At 57.8% G+C, this 18,324-nt stretch overlaps 1 protein-coding gene across 1 annotated transcript; it reads left to right on the plus strand.

Moving 5' to 3' along the window:
• Nucleotides 1–767: 767 nt before the first annotated feature.
• SERPINA4 (serpin family A member 4) lies at nucleotides 768–10,625 on the plus strand (the record flags this gene model as incomplete). Its single annotated transcript, XM_089322526.1, is given in 5 exon segments — nucleotides 768–910; nucleotides 2,136–2,287; nucleotides 5,072–5,345; nucleotides 6,366–6,525; nucleotides 7,250–10,625. Coding segments are annotated over 5 exon segments (930 nt in total), but the record flags the coding sequence as incomplete, so codon positions are not given.
• Between the last annotated feature and the right edge of the window lie 7,699 nt (nucleotides 10,626–18,324).

Genomic DNA, 18,324 nt, shown 5'->3' on the forward strand with positions numbered 1-18,324 from the left:
CCCGGTGGAGCCCTCCAGGGCTGTTCATTAATCATTACCTGGCCAGGAGGTGGCGCTCAGAGGTGGGACCTTGTTTTTCGATCTCCTGGGCTTGGGAAGCCGCCTCTGGAAGTCAGACAGCCCCCGGGGGGCCACTCCAGGACCCACTTGCGTGAGTAACCGGGAGAGGGTAGAGACTGCAGACTGCCAGGGCAGGGGAACCTGTTTTTGCCGAGGGCCCTTTGGCTTTTTATAACGTCATTCACGGGCCACACACAGTTGTCAACTTGCGACAGCCTGCTAGAGGTCGATTGAATTTCCAGTCCTGCCTGCGGCTGCCTTGACAGGGTTGGACCACAGGACTTTACAGACCTGATACAGCCCGTGGGGCAGCCGGTCCCCACCCCTGCCAGAGGAAGGGGCCACTTGAGTAGGACTGAGAGCTTCCCGGGGTCACCAGGCAAGTCCAGGACAGGCCAGGACAGTGGGCGCCCTCCAACGAGGTGAGAAATGGGGGTCAGAGTGACCCCTGTAGGCCACCGCAGCCAACCACCCTATGGCTCTGCTCCCTGGGGCCCCGCCGGTGCAGGGCAGTCAGCCAGGACCCAGTCCTGGAGCTCTGGTGGCGCTCAAGTGGGGCCATTCTGGGTTTCTCCACTGGACAGCCACGGAGGCAGATGTGGGGGTGGGGCGGGGTGGGGTCCAAGCACATGTGTTAAGGGTCCCACGTCAGCTTCACCCCAACCCATGAAATCCCAGGATGGACCCTCCTAGAGAGGAAGCCATGACAATGGTCTGGGTTGGAGCTGACTCCACCCCCACGAGCTACAGGGCATGTGATAAACTTTGTAAATGTAGCACATGCAAATCGAGAGAACCGGAACTTCTGTGTCTGTACACTGAGGGTTGGTGGAACCCAGCCATGCCCCGGGTGAGTGTGTGCGGCTGTGCCGGCCACACGGAGAGCAGCTATTGGAGACCAGACGAGGGTCCCAGCAGGGGAGGGGCAGCCTTTGGGCCGTCCTGAGAGCTGAGCTGGGGTGGGGGAGCAGGAGGTGAGGGCGAGGTTAGGGATGGCCTGCGGGGTACCAGGGGTGGCAGGGCCAGCTGGTGGCGTGAGAGCAGATTGGGTGGCGGAGATCAGAGCATCCTGGCGTGGGCAGGATCAGGTCATTATGAGAAGGTGACGGATCCCATCCCTGCAACCTCGGGCAAATGGCTCACTGGGGTCAGCGTGCTCATTGGACCGGGCACTAACAGGAGGCGCCGTTCCGCTGCCCTCGCTGATGGTGGGAGAGAGGCTGGCACCCGGTGACGTGCACCTCGGAGCATGGTGGAGGCTGCCCTGGGCAGGGCCCGCAGACTGGGGCCTCGCTCCCACATTTGCTGGTTACCAGCTTGGAGAAGTCCCTTCTGCACCCTTGGCTTCTCTCGCTGCGGGCTGGAATGGAGACTCGAGGCAGGCAGAGCTCCCGGAGACAGGAAATGAAGGGAGAGGGTGGACACCAGGTGTGCCTTGGAAATCTACTGCATCGGCACAGGAGAGCTGTGTCACCCAGGCCACCCAAGTGTGAGGGTGAGTGCCCCCTACAGGAGCCAAGGCTGTTACTCAGGGCCTCTGCCCATCCTCTGGGCGGGGCCGGGTGTCCGCTGGGGAATCTCCAGGCCTCAGAGCGCAGAGGATGCTCCCTGCTGTGCACCTGCTCCTCCTCCTGGCCGGCCCCCTGGCCCTGGTTGGTGGGCAGCTGGGGGTGAAGCGCACACCAACGCCTCCAGGCAGCAGCTTCCAGGGACAGAGGAGGGCTCCCCAGCCTCAAAATTGCCTGGCAACACTGGCTTTGCCTTCCGCCTCTACCACCTGGTGGCCTCCGAACGGCCTGGGGCGAACATCTTCTTCTCCCCACTGAGTGTCTCGGTCACCTTGGCCCTGCTCTCCCTGGGGGCCCGCTCCAATACCCAGATCCTCCAGGGCCTGGGCTTCAACCTCACGGAGCTGCCCAGGGCCACCATCCACCAGGGCTTCCGGCACCTCCTGCACACACTCAGCCTCTCGGGCCACAGGCTGGAGACCCACGTGGGCAGCTCCCTGTTTCTGAGCCAAGACTTGGAGCCCCTCCCGAGGTTCCTGAACAACACATGGCCTTCTACACGTCCAGGCTCTTCCGCACCAACTTCCGAGAGCCCGAGGATGCAGCCCAGCTCATCAATGACCATGTCAGGGCGGAGACCCGGGGCAAGATCACAGATCTGGTCAGAGAACTCAAACCCAGCACCCAGCTCGTGCTGGCGAACTACATCTACTTCAAGGGTAAGAGTCTGGATCTTGGTGGGTCCTAGGTCCCCCCCCCGCACCCTAATTTGCCAAGTGTTCAGATATCCAAAAGGAGAACTGGGAAGGCTGGGTGTGACGGAAACACGCAGCCCACCAGGGACATCCTGTTCCAGCGTTGTCCTGTGTTTGCCAGTTTTCCTACCTCGACTTTATTCTTGCAATACAAGTGACAGGACTGTGTTAGAGGCAGCCACCAGAGGGAGCTGCTGGGCCCAGATCTGCACTCAGCTCCGCCCACTGTCAAAGGCCCTCCTCTACCTCAGGTTTTGCGTTGTGCTGTTTCAGTAATGCGCTGAAACGATTCAATAGAAGATTCCAGAAATAAACAACCTGCCACTTTAAAAGAACTCTGCAGTATACGATTATAATTTCCCTGTTGTATCACGCATCATTGTTGTTGATCTCAACTGTGCCTAATTCAGAAGTCGAGTTTAGCATGGGTCTGTGTGTCTAGAAAAGAGCATGCAGGGTTCCGTCGTGTCCGTGGTTCCGTGCATCCCTGGGGGACGTGGACCATAGCCCACCAGCTGCCCCGCAGACAATGGGAACTCGGATGCTCCTGAGCAGAAGGCCTAAAGGGCTAAGAAAACCCCAGTCCCTGTGCCCACTCTGGCTGGCCACGTGCCCCTGTAACTGAAGTTTTATTGGCACACAGTCACGCCCGTTCATTACGGGCCCTGGCAGAGTTCCTGCTGCCATGACGGATGGAGCAGGGATGGGTCAGCTGCAGAGACTGAATGACCCACAACGCCCCAGACGCCATCTCTGCCGACTGCCTCTGCCTGCTGACCCGGCCGCTCCCTACGCTCCATGAAAAGCACTTGCCATTGCTCTGATGATAGCAGTTCTCATTCTGAAGCTTCCAAGTCACGTGAAAGAGAACATAGGATTCACCCTGACCCCATAGGACCCACCTCATCCTATAGACTCACTCCATCCCAGTGGATCCACCCATCCTATAGGCTCCACCCTTACCCTATGGGATCCACCCCTACCCTATAGGCTCCACCCCTACCCTATGGGATCCACCCCTACCCTATAGGCTCCACCCCCATCCTATAGGCTCCACCCCTTTCCTATAGGCTCCACCCCTTTCCTATAGGCTCCACCCCATCCTATATGATTCACTCCATCCTAACAGATTCACTCATCCTATAGGCTCCACCTCTATCTTATGGGATCTACCACTACCCTATAAGCTCCACCCCTAACCTATAGGCTCCACCCCTTTCCTATGGGATCCTATAGGACTCACTCCATCCTAACATATTCACCCATCTTATAGGCTCCACCCTTTTCCTATAGGCCCCACCCTTTTCCTATAGGGCTCACCCATCCTATAGGCCCCACCCCTACCCTTTGGGATCCTGTAGGATTCACTCCTGCTTTTCTGCAGTGAAGGCTCAAGGGGAGCAATGGTGGCTTCTCGCCTCCTTCCAAATCCCACATGTCACCAGCGCAAAGCCAGAACCCACAGGCCGCGAAACTCCGGGACGCGTTCCCAGACTTGTGGTCCAGGCAGGCTGCTCATCGCGCCTTCAGCACGCGGGATTTTCCACACTACGGAGGACTTTTAAATACTTTTAATTTTGAAATAACCAAGGAAGGAGGGAAACCAGTAGCGTGGGTTTCGCAGTCGGGAAGACACTGGCCGGACTCCCAGGTCTCTCCATTTTGTCCGGATTGATCCTGGCATGGAGCCATGTGCATCCCCTCCTGTCCTCGCCTCCCTCCAGGCACCGCCCCCATACGCAGTGCTGGCCCTGTGACCACCTCCTCGGCTCTCTCCTCCTTCCCACTTCCCTGGTCCAATTTGCCTGAACCCCATGATCTCCATCGGCAGCTGAATGAGGGTGGAGAAGGAGACCCCCCTGGACTGTGGGCCTCCCCTGGGATCTGTGGGCAAGGTTCTTCCTGGGCACCCCACACCGCCCCCACCCTGTGTGAGACTCCACTCTCCCGAAACCAAGAACTGCCTCTTCCTCCTCCAACCCCTGCACACAGCTCACTTGAACTTGAGAACCTCGCCTCATCTCCGCCGGGGAAACAGGAAGTCCCCCCACTTCTCACCTCCAGACTCCAGACTCCCCTGCCTGCACTTGGAGCCCAAGCTGAGAGCCCTCCTCTCTTAAGGAGGGTGGAGTCCGTTCCCACATCCAGCGTCTCCTCTTTCTGTCTTAGAGATCCCAACCCAACCCCTTTCCAGCATCCTCTGTTACTCTGCATTCTTCTTCTTCTTCTTTTTTTTTTAATTAATGTATTTGTTTGAAAGTCAGAGTTACAGAGAGAGGGACAGACACACAGGGAGATCTTCCATCTTCTGGTTCACTCCCCAGATGGCCGCAATGGCCAGGGCTGGGCCGGGTCAAAACCAGGAGCCAGGAGCTTTTTCTGACTCTCACACAAGGGTGTGTTGGCCCAAACACCTGTGCCTTCTTCCACTGCTTTCCCAGGCGCATTAGCAGGGGACTGCATGGGAAGTGGAGCAGCCAGGACTTGAACCTGCACTCATATAGGAGGCCGGCATCGCAGGTGGTGGCTTTACCTGCTACAACACTGGCCCCTACTCTGCCTTCTGTGCCCACCCCATTCACACATCTGCACGGGGGTGCCGCCTGCCCCCATCCTGTCTCACAGTTCAGTGAGCCCTAAGGCCCCAGGCCCCGGGCAGTCAGCTGGTGAAAGGCCTGGGGTGCACTGTGTGGGGGCAGCAAGGGAGGATCTGAAACTCCTGTGCTGTTCGGTCCATCTTCGCTGCAGCGCTGTGGGAGAAGCCATTCATCCTCGCCCAGACCAAGCCCCAAGACTTCTACGTGGACGAGAGCACAGTGGTCCAGGTGCCCATGATGCTGCAGCACCAGCAGCACCGCTGGTACCTCCAGGACCAGCACCTGGCCTGCTCCGTGCTGCGCATGGACTATAAGGGAGGCGCCTCGGCCCTCTTTGTCCTTCCCGACCGAGGCAAAATGGCACAAGTGGAGGAGGCGCTGACGCCCGGGACGCTGCGGGGATGGGACAGCTTGCTGAGCAGGAGGTGAGTGGTGCGGCCCTGCAGAGGCCCTTCTGATGAAAGCCAGGAGCACCCGCCCCCTGGCCGGATCGCGAAAGAACCTCTGAGCCTCATCCTTAACTAACGAACTCTCCCATTGTAGTTAAAATGAGGCTCCCTTCGCTAGGGCAGAGAAACACCCCAAGAGGAAAGGGGCCTGTGTCAAGTCTGCCTCTCTGGGGTCAGCCCTGGCCCTGCCAGGGTGGGGATGGTTAAGAAAGTTCCACCCAGGCCGGTGCCACGGCTCACTAGGCTAATCCTCTGCCTGCAGCGCTGTCACACCGGGTTCTAGTCCCGGTTGGGGCGCCGGATTCTGTCCCGGTTGCCCCTCTTCCAGGCCAGCTCTCTGCTGTGGCCCGGGAGTGCAGTGGAGGATGGTCCAAGTGCTTGGGCCCTGCACCCCATGGGAGACCAGGAGAAGCACCTGGCTCCTGCCATCGGATCAGCGCGGTGCGCTGGCCGCAGCGCGCTGGCCGCAGCAGCCATTGGAGGATGAACCAACGGAAAAAGGAAGACCTTTCTCTCTGTCTCTCTCTCTCTCACTGTCCACTCTGTCTGTCAAAAAATACATAAATAAATAAAGCTCCACCCACCCACCCCAGGACACAGCCAAGAAGCTTCCCACTGGCTTGTGGCCATGAGAAACAAGGTCCAACCAACACCTGCCGAAAAGCAGCCAGTGGCCATCAGCTGTGGGTGGGAAAGTTGACACAGCCCTGGTGGTACAGGGAGTCCCACCAAGCAAACACAGTGAGACCCACAGGGCTCCCACAGAGGTGAATGCCTGTGTGCCACCAAGAGTCACTGGCACCCAGGCAGAGGGCAGCCTGTGCCATGGGGGAGGTCCCCAGGCCGAGGGCCCGGGGCTAGGGAGCCTGGGCTGCAGCCACTGCGGGCTCTTGCCGCAGGGGGTGCTGTGGTGCCAGAGTGCCAGGCAGGCGTGCTGTGCCCTGCAGGGCCCCTGGCCTGTCCTGACCCGCTGTCCTCAGCCAGTATCACTTGCAGGAACTTTTACAAGCCGCTGGAGCTGCATCTCCCCAAGTTCTCCATTTCTGGCTCCTACCTGCTCAATCAGATCTTGCCCAAGCTCGGCTTCACAGAACTGGTCTCCCCACGGGCTGACTTTTCCGGCATCAGCGAACGTGAGAAACTGCAGGTGTCCAGAGTGAGTCATCTCCACCATCAGCCCCTGGAGACCTGGGAGGGCACTGACTTCTGCCCCCAGGAAGCTGCTGGGGCCAGCAGGTGTGCGCCCTGCCGCCACATGGAGTCTCCAAGCCCGAGGCTGCTCGGTCATCCACCGCCACGTGCTGGGCGTGGAGCTAGGTGTCCCCCAGTGCCTGGCCTCAGGGACCTTTCCTGCTCTACTCTGGGAGACAGCATTCGCCTAGCTGGTGACAACGCCATGGGAGGGACAGAGGAGGGGCAGACGAGGCTGGCTTGGGTGCAGGTGTTATCCTGGGGAAAGACTTGAAAAACAGACCTGTGGCTTCAGCTAAGAGAAGCAGATGCAGACCCGAGGGAGGTGTCTCGAGTCTGAGGGTTCGAGCTCCAGGTCTGTCTCGTATGGTGCTGGGGTTGCTTTGTTCCTGAATTTATTTTCCTCATCTGTAAAGTGGGCATTACACGGCTGACCTCATAGGCTGGCTAGGAAGATCACACAAGACGACAGGTGCTGTGCCCGAGGCCCAGAGCAGGTGCTCACTTGAGCATAGTTCTCGCTACTGCGTATCCTGGACGAGCATCCAGCTCCATGACCCACGGGTGCAGTGACCCCAGCTGTGCTGTCCCCAGTCAGCGTGACTCGTGAAACACAGCCTTGGGCTCAAGCAGGCGCCCAGGCCCCGTGTAGGTTGCCCCGGGGATAATGCCTGTGATTTCTCTCCCAGAGTTTCCACAAGGCCACCCTTGACATTGACGAGGCTGGCACGGAGGCAGCGGCGGCCACGGGCACCTCCATCGTCTTGCTGTCCGCCCAGAAGAATCACTGAGTCCTGTGGTTCAACCGGCCCTTCCTGGTGGTGATCTCCTCCCCCAGCACCCAGAATGTGCTCTTCCTGGGCAGGGTCGTCAACCCCACAAAGCTGTAGCCTCCTCCAGCGGGAAGGCATGGCCTGGGACGAGCTCCCTGTGCCGAGTGGGGGCCGAGGATGGTGCCGGGAGCCCAGGGCAGAGGGGTTGGTGAGGGGCGGGAGTGGTGGTCCCTAGATGGGCTGGATGGAGGGAGAAACCCTCCCAGGGTGACTGTGCGGATTAAACAGAGGTAGAACTTTGAAGTCCTGGTCCACAGCTCGCACACAGCAGGTGTTTAATTATGGTGTGCTTGCCTGGTCCTCCAGGCTCCGACCCCTCCCTCCAGGTTCCAGGGCTTGTTGGTATGTGGGTGGAGCGCCGGCTGCCCCCCAGGCAGGCCAGTGCCTGTGTCCACAGCAAGGTCTGGGAGGCCTTTGCGGGGAGCGCACACACCAAGGCTGCCACACGGCGGCCTGAAGGAGGGGCCTGGTGAGGCCCCGCCCTAGCAGCGGCTCTCCTGGGTACATGGCGTGGTCCCCGGGCTGCTTCAGGAATGGAGCCCTGGTCTCTGTGCTGGCTGTGCCAGTGATGTGCTCTGGGGCTGCAGGCAAATCCCCGCTCCTCCTGAGTAGCACAGGCTGGCCCAGTTGGCCCAGCTCTCGCCATTGGCATACATGCACTGTATTCTCGGGGGAGGGTCCCCCCAGAGTCCGGGGAAATAACCCAGAGGCCTGTGGAAAGAGGCAGGAGCTGGCTGTGTGTGCCCCAAGCCTCAGGGACTTCTGGCAAATGCGGGTTTTCGTGGTGGCCAGTGTGACAGTGGAACCCCTGGGAGAGTGAGCTTGGACTGCCCAAAGGAGGGGCTCTCCCTGCCTCTCCCTGGGCCCGGCTCACCCTCTGTTGGGAGGTCTGGAGTAAGACTTCCTACAAGGCTCTGCCTCCAGCCGCTCACCCCTGGCCTGGAGCCAGGCAGCCTGTCTTGCTCCCACAGGTTGTCGGTACGTGGACTTCAAAATCCCTGGGTTCAGATCCCAGCTCTGCTGCTTAGAAGCTGTGCAATTTGGAGAAGTTGAGCACCTCTCTGGGCATCGGTGTCCCCAGCTATGTAAGAGGATTGTCTACCTCATGGCTCTGCTGTGAGGGCTAAAAAGCTGCCATATATGCGAAGTCTTAAACAGTGCTATGCAAACACTAACTGTATTATTTAAATATTCATTTATTTATTTATTTGAAAGGCAGAGAGAGAAAGAGAGAGAGAGAGAGAGAGATCTTCCGTCCACTGGCTCACTCTTCGAATGGCCTCCGGGCTGCAGAGCAAGGAGCCTGGAACTCCATCCAGGTCTCCCATGTCGATGGCAGGGGCCTGCACGCTTGAGCCGTCTTCTGCTGCCGGGGTCCCAGGCACATCAGCAGGGAGCTGGATCAGAAGCAGAGCAGCTGGGACCCGACCCAGCACTCCAGATATGGGATGCTGGCGTCAGCATCGCAAGTGGCAGCTTAACCGGCTGTGCCACAACAATGGCTCTTAGCCATATCCCACAGCTCTGGGTAACCCGGGCTGCCCCCACCAGCTCTGAGTGTGTGGGGGGGTCTCCCCACCAAATCCATGTGCCACATGGGGACCCCAAATCCCTCTCATTTTTGCACTTTCACGACTCGGGAAAACTGACCCAGAATCCCAGTAGGGTGATCCAAAACTGAAGGTGTTTTGTCATCCTTGTCCTCACAGCCCTTGTTGCTGGGGTTCCTAACGGAGCCTGTGGAAGGTTCTAGATCATCACTCATCTCCCTTTCTCTCAGTAGATCCAGCCAGGGCTCCTGGCTCTCTGTTCTGGATGCAAAGGCGGGGGCTGTTACTTTGGGACCTGCTCAAGGAATCATCTTGGCTCCAGGAGAGCTGGCTGCTGGCTGCACCCCCTCCATGGTCCTGCTGGGTGTCCAGGAGGCCCGAGGTCCATTCTGAAAACTCGGGCTATGGGTTTGAGAGCAAGAGCCAGCTGGCCCAGGCCCTTGTCCCGGCTCACAGGACACTTCCCTGTCCCAACCCGAGTTGTCACCAGTAGTAACCCAGGGTGCAATAGGAGAAACACTTCCTGTTAGGTGACTGCTCATGACGCAAAATATTTCAGGGACCTTGTGACATGGCGCCTGGCCCCAGTACTGCTGCAGCCCCAGGGATTGGCTTATTGCCATGAAATCAGGAACCCGATCTCCCAAGAAACAGGCAGACCCCTTTTTATAGAATGATAGCCACTGCTGAAGGGAGGGGGCCGCCGCCCTGGGGACTTCCTCTCCCTCCTGCCTCCAGAACACAGCCCCGAGCCGGACACAGGACAGCCTCGGGAGAGCAATGACAAGGAAAGCACCCAAGGGAGACAATGTCTAAGCCGGGGTGTCCTGGGCTCAGCTCGCCAGCTCCACGCACGATCATGAGGCCCTGTGAACTCCCTGGGACCCCAGAGGGCCTCTAGGCAGCAGCCTCCTTTCCAGCCCTTGGCTTTACCGGCTGACATGCGGGCCTGCTAAGCATGAATAGTGACCCCTTGCCCCCATACCTACTAAGAAGTTGGAGAGGCAGCTGAGCGGGTGGACACCAGCGACAGGCAGAGGCCTGGGAGAAGGCCGGAGACGGGTTCCCTACAGCAATGGCCGTGCGTGGGTAGTGCCTGGATGAGCGATGCCCTGGTGTGATGGACAAGTCACCCCCAGGCCAGCCTCCTTGTTCAGATTGAGACATTCCCTCTCCCACTCAAGAAACGGTTCCAAGGCGCCTGTCTGCCACAGGGTGGTCCCTGCCTGTTTCTCCTGCCCTCCTGCCTCCGTCCCTCCTCTTGTTCTCATGTATCCAGTGACCTTGTTTTACTTTTTTTTAAAGATGTATACACACACAAACACACACATATGGGGAGAGAGAGAGAGAGAGAGAGAGAGAGAGAGAGAGGAAATCTTTCACCCACTAGTTCACTCTCCAAATCGCTACAATGCCAAGGCTGGGCTAGACTGAAGGCGGGAGCTTGAAACTCCATCCAGGTCTCCCACATGAGTGCAGGGAGCCAAGTCCTTGAGCCATCATCTGCTGCTCTTCCAGGCGTATTAGCAGGAAACTGGATCAGATGCACAGCTTCTAGGACTTGAACCATCGCTCCGATATGGGTGGAGCTTTATAGGCAGTGGCTGAGCCCACTGCACCACAACACCAGCCCTGTATCCAGTGATTTTAGTTACAGAAAATCTTCCTCAACCAGTAGTAGTTGGATGGATGGATGGGTGGGTGGGTGGGTGAGTGGGTGGGTGGATGGGTGACTGGGTGGATGCAAAGGGTGAGCTGTGAGCGAGGTCACCAAGCTATTTGTTCTGTGTCACCACCCCTTGAAACACCCCCGGAATTGATTGGGTAAATATTTAATCCTGCAGGCCCGATTTCAAAATGCCCTGCTGATGCATTAAAAACAAAAACAAGCCTAAACTAAAAGCTTCCGTGTGGGAGATGGTGTCTGTCCAGAGCAGGATCTGGGTGGTCTCCTGTCTGCCACTCACCGGGGCCTCTCCTTACCCTTGTCATCCTGGAGGTCGGGTGCCCCATGTGTGAGTCCTGCCCTCATCTTCCTGTAGGAGAAGTGGAGTTCGCCTGTGCTCCATAATGGGAGGGCAGAGGGGACAGCATAGCGGCAGGGACATGGGCCGGGCCCCTGAGACCAGATCCCAGAGGAGGGTGACAGCGTGGGGACCCTGGTGGTACAGAGAGACGCACAGTTTGGGATCTACATCAGTGACAAGGTGGAGGTCGGCCGTGTTTGAGCTGGGAAAAGCCAAACTGTCCTTACCACTGTCACAGTCACCCCAACACGTCGCGTTTGTGTGGGCAGACATGTGTGGTTCTCCCTGCCGACAACCAGTGTGCATCCACACCTACCGGATGTCTACAGTCCAATCCATGTGACCGCATTTACCTACAGGTAGAGGCAGAGCCCGTGGCTGAGGGCTCAGTCCCACGAGAGTGTCCCCAGTTCAGACACCAGTGGCGAGGAGCAGGTTGTCGCCTGTACTTCTGACCTACGGCCTATGGACTGGGGTTCCCACGCCCCTCCTTGGGTTCAATGAACCAGTGGCACGCAGAACTTGGGGGATGCTTGGAGCATTCGCTGGTTTGTTGCGTCAGTGGCGGCTGCAAGAGAACAGAGAAGAGAGACGCAGGGCCAGGGACAGGGGAGAGGCATGAGCTGGAGTCCCCCACCACCGTCTCTGTACAGACGCTCCCCACACCCACTGGGACTGATCCAGCTTGTCCTGACCCCACCCCAGAGGTCGGGGGCAGGGAGGGGGTGAGGAACGAGACTGGCCTGGCACCAGACACCACCCTGAGGCTTTCCAGGAGGCTCCCAAGGTCCCCTCATCAGGACGAGACACGCTCCCGTCCCTCAGGACGTGGCCAAGGTCTCAGGGGCTCTGTGTCAGGAATGGGGATCGAAGATACAACTACAACCTGCATCGCCCTAGTGCCCCATCGACACGATGCTAAGACCTCGTCTCAGGAGCTGGCACAGTTACAGAGAGAGAGAGACAGACAGACAGACAGACAGAGAGATCTGCCATTCCATTCTCTGGTTCACCTCCCAAATGGCCATAAAGGCCAGGGCTGGGTGAAGCCAAAGCCAAGAGCCAGGAGTCAGGTCTCCCATGTGGGTGCAGGGGCCCAAGAACTTGGGCCATCTTCCGCTGCTTTCCCAGGCCATACTAGGGAGCTGGATCAGAAGTGGAGCAGTAGGGACTTGAACCGGTACCCACGTGGGATGCTGCCGTGGCAGGGGTCAGCATTACCTACTACGCCACAGCACCAGCCCTGATATTCCTTGTTGTATCACAGTGCCACAGCTCTGCTCGGTAGCAGAGGGGCCTCCCCGTGCTGGGGGTGGGGTGGGGAGGGTGTACTTGCAGTCTGGGTGGCGGTCCCAGCTTCTCTGTGAAGTCTAGGCTGGGGGCATCTCCTTCACCTCGGAGCTTATGAACTTCCTCCCTGGAAGGGGAGGTGGCCCCTGGGACACAGGTCCCTGCACAGTGGCTTCGTGAACATGGGCAGACATGGGATGCTACTTGCCTGCCCGGCACGGAAGGGCAGACATGGGATGCCCTGCACATGCTGGCCTGGGGCTCTGGCTTCTGGCAGCAAGGAGTCGGCACCAACTCTGCCTGCCCGGCAAGGAAGGGCTTTCTGCGACCAGGGGCAGAGTGGATACCTACAGTCCCCAGGCTCTGAGCAGTGGCTGTGACCATGGCACAGGGCCCAGAGCTTTCCTGGATGCCCCAGAGACTGCGGAGCGTCCGAAGGTAGAACCTGGACTTCGGTCCAGGATGCCTGGATTTGAATCTGAGCCCCACCAGTGACAGATCCACTCAGAACAAAGGACCTGAGATGGCGCTGCAGCCCCAGGGAGGCCTGGCCTTGGCGTCCTGCAGGCTGGGAGGCCGAAGTCAGGGGTGGGCTCCTGCTGGGGCGGCTGGGAAGGAGATCAGGCCTCGTCTGCCCTGGGCACACCTGGGCACGGAGGCCTCACCTCCAGCCCCACCCCCGGCTTCACAGGAGTCTCTGTGGGTATGGGGTCCAGAGCCCCCCCCTTAAACACCAGCGTTCATCCTGGCCCAGGGGCCCACTCTGCAGTGAGGCAGCCTCATCATCACTCATTTCACCTGTAGGAACCCTGGTTCCAAACCAGCCGCATTGGACTTGGGGAGGGGACACAACTCAGCCCCTGTCACTGGGTGTGGCACCTGGGTCTCTCTGAGCTGCAATCCCCTCCCCAGTAAGAGGCAGTGAGGACCCCCGACTCAGGAGCCCACCATGGCACCTGGTGAGTGACTGCGCGCACAGCCCGGGGGTCAGCGGCACTGACACACGCTGCCTCGGTTCCTCTCTTTCCCCCAGTCTGTGCTCCGGAGCAGGCGGCACAGCGGCAAATGCCTGCCAGGCCAGGCAGCTCCCTGCACGGTGAGGTGGGCAGCAGGGGCAGCCAGAGCCCACCGAGAGGCATTCTGGGCAGCTCTGTGGCCAGCGCCGCAGGCCGAGCCCCACCCTCTCTGCAGTGTGGAAGTCACCTGCTGGGCATGGGGCTCTTGCTCCTCTTCCTGTGCAGAGAAAAACAAGTGACTCAGGATGGGCCTGGCCTGGGGTTGGGCTGGCCACCTCTGTGCAAGAACAAAACTAAGGACTGCTGGGCCTGGAAAGGACACACCTGGGCCCAGCCGGTCCCCGCTCGTCAGGCAGGTGCAGCCCTCGCCAGCATCAGCTGCCTCTCTGGGTGCTGTGCCGCTGGGCAGGGATTGAGGACAAACCCCAGGGCGTGGCTGTGGCCTCCAGGTCCCCAGAGCCACCCAGTCCTGGGCTGAGTTCCCCTGGGGTGATTGCAGTCAGAGGGAGCCCAGCCCTGCCAGCACCTTGGTTCCAATCTGCTTTCAGAATGGTGGGAGAGCAAATTTCTGCCTTAAGGCATGCAGTTCAAGGTCATCTGTTGTGCCGACCTTGGGAGTCACCAGCCTCCGTTTGTCTTTCCTGCTCTCCACTCTCTGGAGCCCCTGGACTCAGCCCTGTCCTTTACCCCCTCCCATAGCATCTCCCTCCCAACCCTAGCCCTCCCTCCCAGCCCATCCCCCCCGCCCCGTGCACAGCTCCCTCCTCCCACCTCCGGGCCCTCTGCCCTGTCACCCCTTGACCTTTCAACCTGAGGCCCTGGGCCCTGCTCCACCTCCCACCAGGGTGACCTGGTGGCCTGGGGCCCACGGACCCTCCTCATCCTCCTGCATCTGACGCTGACCACAGCCCCCTCCCCCTCCTTCGGTTTCTGCCTCTGCCTGCACCTCCTCCTTCCACTCCCCCCATGTGCTCTTCGTCCTCTGCTCAGGGTCCCCAGAGCTCCCTTCTGCGTCCTCCTGTCCGGCCTCCCCCGTCTCCAGAACATCCCACCCTCAGCTGCTCCCTTCACCTTAGCCCCCTCTCTGCCCCTGGCCCAGGCCCCTCCTCCAGCCCCACTCACCTCCCCCACACCCCATCGTCTTCTCCACCAGCAGCCCCTGGGGCTCCCTAGGCCCCGTTCCCACCTTCCCCTCACACTGCATCCCCTCCAGCCCCACCAGGCAGCCTCAGCCCAGGCCCTCGTCTGGCACCTGAGGTCCCAGCACTTCCACACCTGCCTCGGATGCTGCTCTCTCCGCAGCTGAGCAGTCAAGCCCTGCCCCACCCCGGCATGAAGGACACCCACGCCCTGCATGTCCGAGCTGGCCCTGGCTTCTCTGTGCTCATTGCCTCCTTCCCCGCCCGCCTCCTGGCACTCCCCACCCCACCCCGCCCCCACCCCCTGGTCTCTGGGCTGCACTGCTCTTTTTCCTGCAGCCTCCCTTGGACTAACGAGCTTGAATCCAACTGCCTCTCTCCTCCACCCAGCCAGGGCCACTGTGTCCCAAAGCCCAGCTCCAAGGTCACCATCTCCAAGCAGCTCTTCCCACGCCACCCCTCCCTCCAGCCAGGAAGGGGCCCTGGCCCTGGCGTCTTCACCACAGGGGCCTCTGTCAGCTCCTTGTCTTCTGGGTTGGGCTCATCCACGCAGGCTGCGGCTGCTTCTGGAGGCCAGGAGTGCTTTCCAGAACATGATGAGTGCCAAGAAGCACCGATGGGGGTGCACAGTTTAGAAAAAGCAGGGAAAGGGGCCAGCATTGTGGCTCACTTGGTTGATCCTCCACCTGTGGCGCCGGCATCCCATATGGGCACTGGGTTCTGGTCCCGGTTGCTCCTCTTCCAGTCCAGCTCTCTGCTGTGGCCCAGGAAGGCAGTGGAGGATGGCCCAAGTGCTTGGGCCCTGCACCCGCATGGGAGACCAGGAGAAGCTCCTGGCTCCTGGCTTAGGATCGGCATAGCTCCGGCCGTAGCGGCCATTCAGGGGGTGAACCAACGGAAGGGAGACCTTTCTCTCTGTCTCTCTCTCACTGTCTATAACTCTACTTGTCAAATAAATAAAATAGTTTTAAAAAAAGAAAAGAAAAAGGAGGGAAAATGGGGTGAAGGGAGCCAAGGGATCAGGGCCACGTGTATTGACCCAGGCAGGCAGGCAGGCAAGCGAGGCCTGGCGGTAGGTAACAGGCACACAGCAGGTGCTGGAGGCAGGAGCAGCTCCACGAAGCCTGGGAGGAGAAGGCCAGTTACTAAGCAAAGGCCCAGAGCAGGACTCGCACCCAGGAGCAGGTGAGCTGCTCACCTGGCCTGCAGCTCCCTCCAGCACGGAGGGCTATACTTATGAACGTGTGCGCTGTGTGTTTGTGCATGTGTGCATACGTGTATGCATAGGTGGGGTGTGTGTTTGTGTCTAACACTGAATATGTGTATGTGACCATGTGTGTATGAACATGTGTATTGTGTGTGTGTTATGTATTTGTATATGTGTGTATGAACATGTGTGTAAGAATATGTGTGTGAATTTGGGACATGCTCAAGCTGACTTGCCCCAAATGATAGAGTTAGAAACATACCAGGGGATTCCAATTCAATCCCATCAAGGTGGCATGTACCAATGCCATCTCACTAGTCCAAGTGATCAATTTCAGTTCACAGTTGATCATAATGAAAGGACTAAAAGTCAAAGGGATCACATAAACAAGTCTAGTACCTGCTAATACTAACCGATAGAATAAATAAAGGGGAGAGTGATCCAGCATGGGAAGCGAGATACACAGCAGACTCATAGAATGGCAGATGTCCTAAACAGCACTCTGGCCTCAGAATCAGCCCTAAAGGCATTCAGATCTGGCTGAAAAGCCCATGAGAGTATTTCAGGCATGGAAAGCCAAGACACTCTGGCAAAAAAAAAAAAACAACCAACCAACCAACCAACCAAACAAACAAAAAAACACTAAATGCTAAATGAAAGATCTCTGTGAGTGAGATCCTAGTGGAAAGAACAGGTCTTCAAAGAAGGAGGTACCTTTCTCTGAAGGGAGGAGAGAACCTCCACTTTGACTATGACCTTATCTAAACAAGATAAGAGTTGGAGAACTCAAAAGGCTTCCATAGCCTTGGAAACTCATGACTGGAGCATAGGGAGATTACTGATGCCATAAACAGGAGTGTCAATTTGTAAAGTCAACAACAGGAGTCACTGTGCACTTACTCCTCATGTAGGATCTCTGTCCTTAATGTGCTGTACATTGAGATTTAATGCTATAACGAGTATTCAAACAGTATATTTCACTTTGTGCTTCTATGGGGGTGCAAACTGTTGAAATCTTTACTTAATGTATACTAAACTGATCTTCTGTATATATAGAAAATTGAAAATGAATCTTGATATGAATGGAAGGGGAGAGAGAGCGGGAAAGGGGAGGGTTGCGGGTGGGAGGGAAGTCATCAGGGGGGAAGGGGAAGCCAATGTAGTCCATAAGCTGTACTTTGGAAATCTATATTCATTAAATAAAAGTTAAAAAAAAAGAATATGTGTGTGATGTGTGTATATATGAACACATATGTTTGTGTGTGCTGTGCATTTGTGTGCACATGTATGTGAACATGTGTATGAACATGCATGTATGTGTGCTGTGTGCATGTGTATATGAACATGTATGTATGAACATGTGTGTGTATTTGTGTGTATGTATGCACCCACCTTGATTTTGACCTTGCAGCTTCCTCAACCGTGAGAAAATGCATTATGTGGCCTTCCTCCACCTCCAGTCTCCTGCCCGCTTTGCTTCAAGGGCCCCTGCAACTCAGAGGGAACCACTTTACACCTCCTGCCATCTGCAAAGTCCCTCCTGCTGTTCCAGATTCCAGGCATTGACGGGAATATCCAAGTCCCCTAGCAACCCCACACAGGTCTGTAGCTTGAGTTCCACCCCCTGGGTATGATGGAAAGAAGGCAAACCCTGGCCGTGGGGGAACAGCCTCCCCTCCCCTCGTTCCTTGCTGTGTGACTGTGAGCTGATGGCCCAACCTGTCTGTTGCTGCACTGTGTTGGCGCTAAGCAAAACAATTGCCCGAGTCTGCGAAAGTGTGGCCATCTCAGGACCCTATAAAAGTGTGCCCGTCTCGGGACCCTGCGAATGTGTGCCTGTCTCAGGACCGGGCCAGCCATCAGCAGCTGTCTTGCAGCATGGTTATAAAGACTGCAAAGACAGCGTGCCCGAAGCCCTGGGTTTGGTGTGTGGTCCTTTAAAAAGCATCACCAGACGAGGGCTGTTCTTTGTTGCTGCTTCTCGAAGGTGATGATTTCGCTTTTTTTCCTTTTCTTTCCTCTTTTCCCTTCCTTCCTCCCCTTCTTTCCTTTTAGAAACTTCACTGTCTTTAAAGACCCCAAGAATGTCCAGACCATTGAGGAACATCCTCTTAGTTTTTTAATTCCATTCTTTCTGTTTCTTTTTCTTTCTTGGACCAAACAGGAGAGGGAGGAGGCGGGGTAGGGGGGAGTGGGTGGGAGGGCGGGTGCGGTGGGAAGAGTTACTATGTCTCTAATGTTGTAAGTATGAGATACATACAAAATAAATACATAAAAAAGTGTTACTAAACACTCCCTCTTATCTCTGCTGGGGAAACATAGAGAACTCTTTGGGCTCCAAAGTCAGGGAGAAGGGAAAGGTGGGGTCTCGGCCGTTGGGAGGGACACGCCTCCCCCGGGAAGCACCCGGTCTGTGTTTTGCTCAGCCAGCTCCACACTGCGCCTGCGCCCACACGCAGCACCCTGCGGTGAGCGGAAGCCCAGCATGGGGCCTTGGGTCATGGAGCGAGGCTTCAGCCAGGCCCCTGTGCCAGCCGCTTGGGAGTCTTCTGAAGAGGCCAGGACAGAGTTGGAGACCCTCATTTCAAGGCAGGAAGGGTCAGTGCAGCCAAGAGCGCTGGCCTTGAAGTCAGCCCCCGGGCACCAAGCCTCTTTCTGCCACTAACACCATGTGTGACGCTGGATGTTTCCTTCTGCCCTGG

The sequence above is a fragment of the Oryctolagus cuniculus genome, chromosome 20 (genome assembly GCF_051225735.1).
Source record: "Oryctolagus cuniculus isolate XC-2025 breed Fujian yellow rabbit chromosome 20, ASM5122573v1, whole genome shotgun sequence".
In the NCBI taxonomy this organism is placed as follows: Eukaryota; Metazoa; Chordata; class Mammalia; order Lagomorpha; family Leporidae; genus Oryctolagus; species Oryctolagus cuniculus.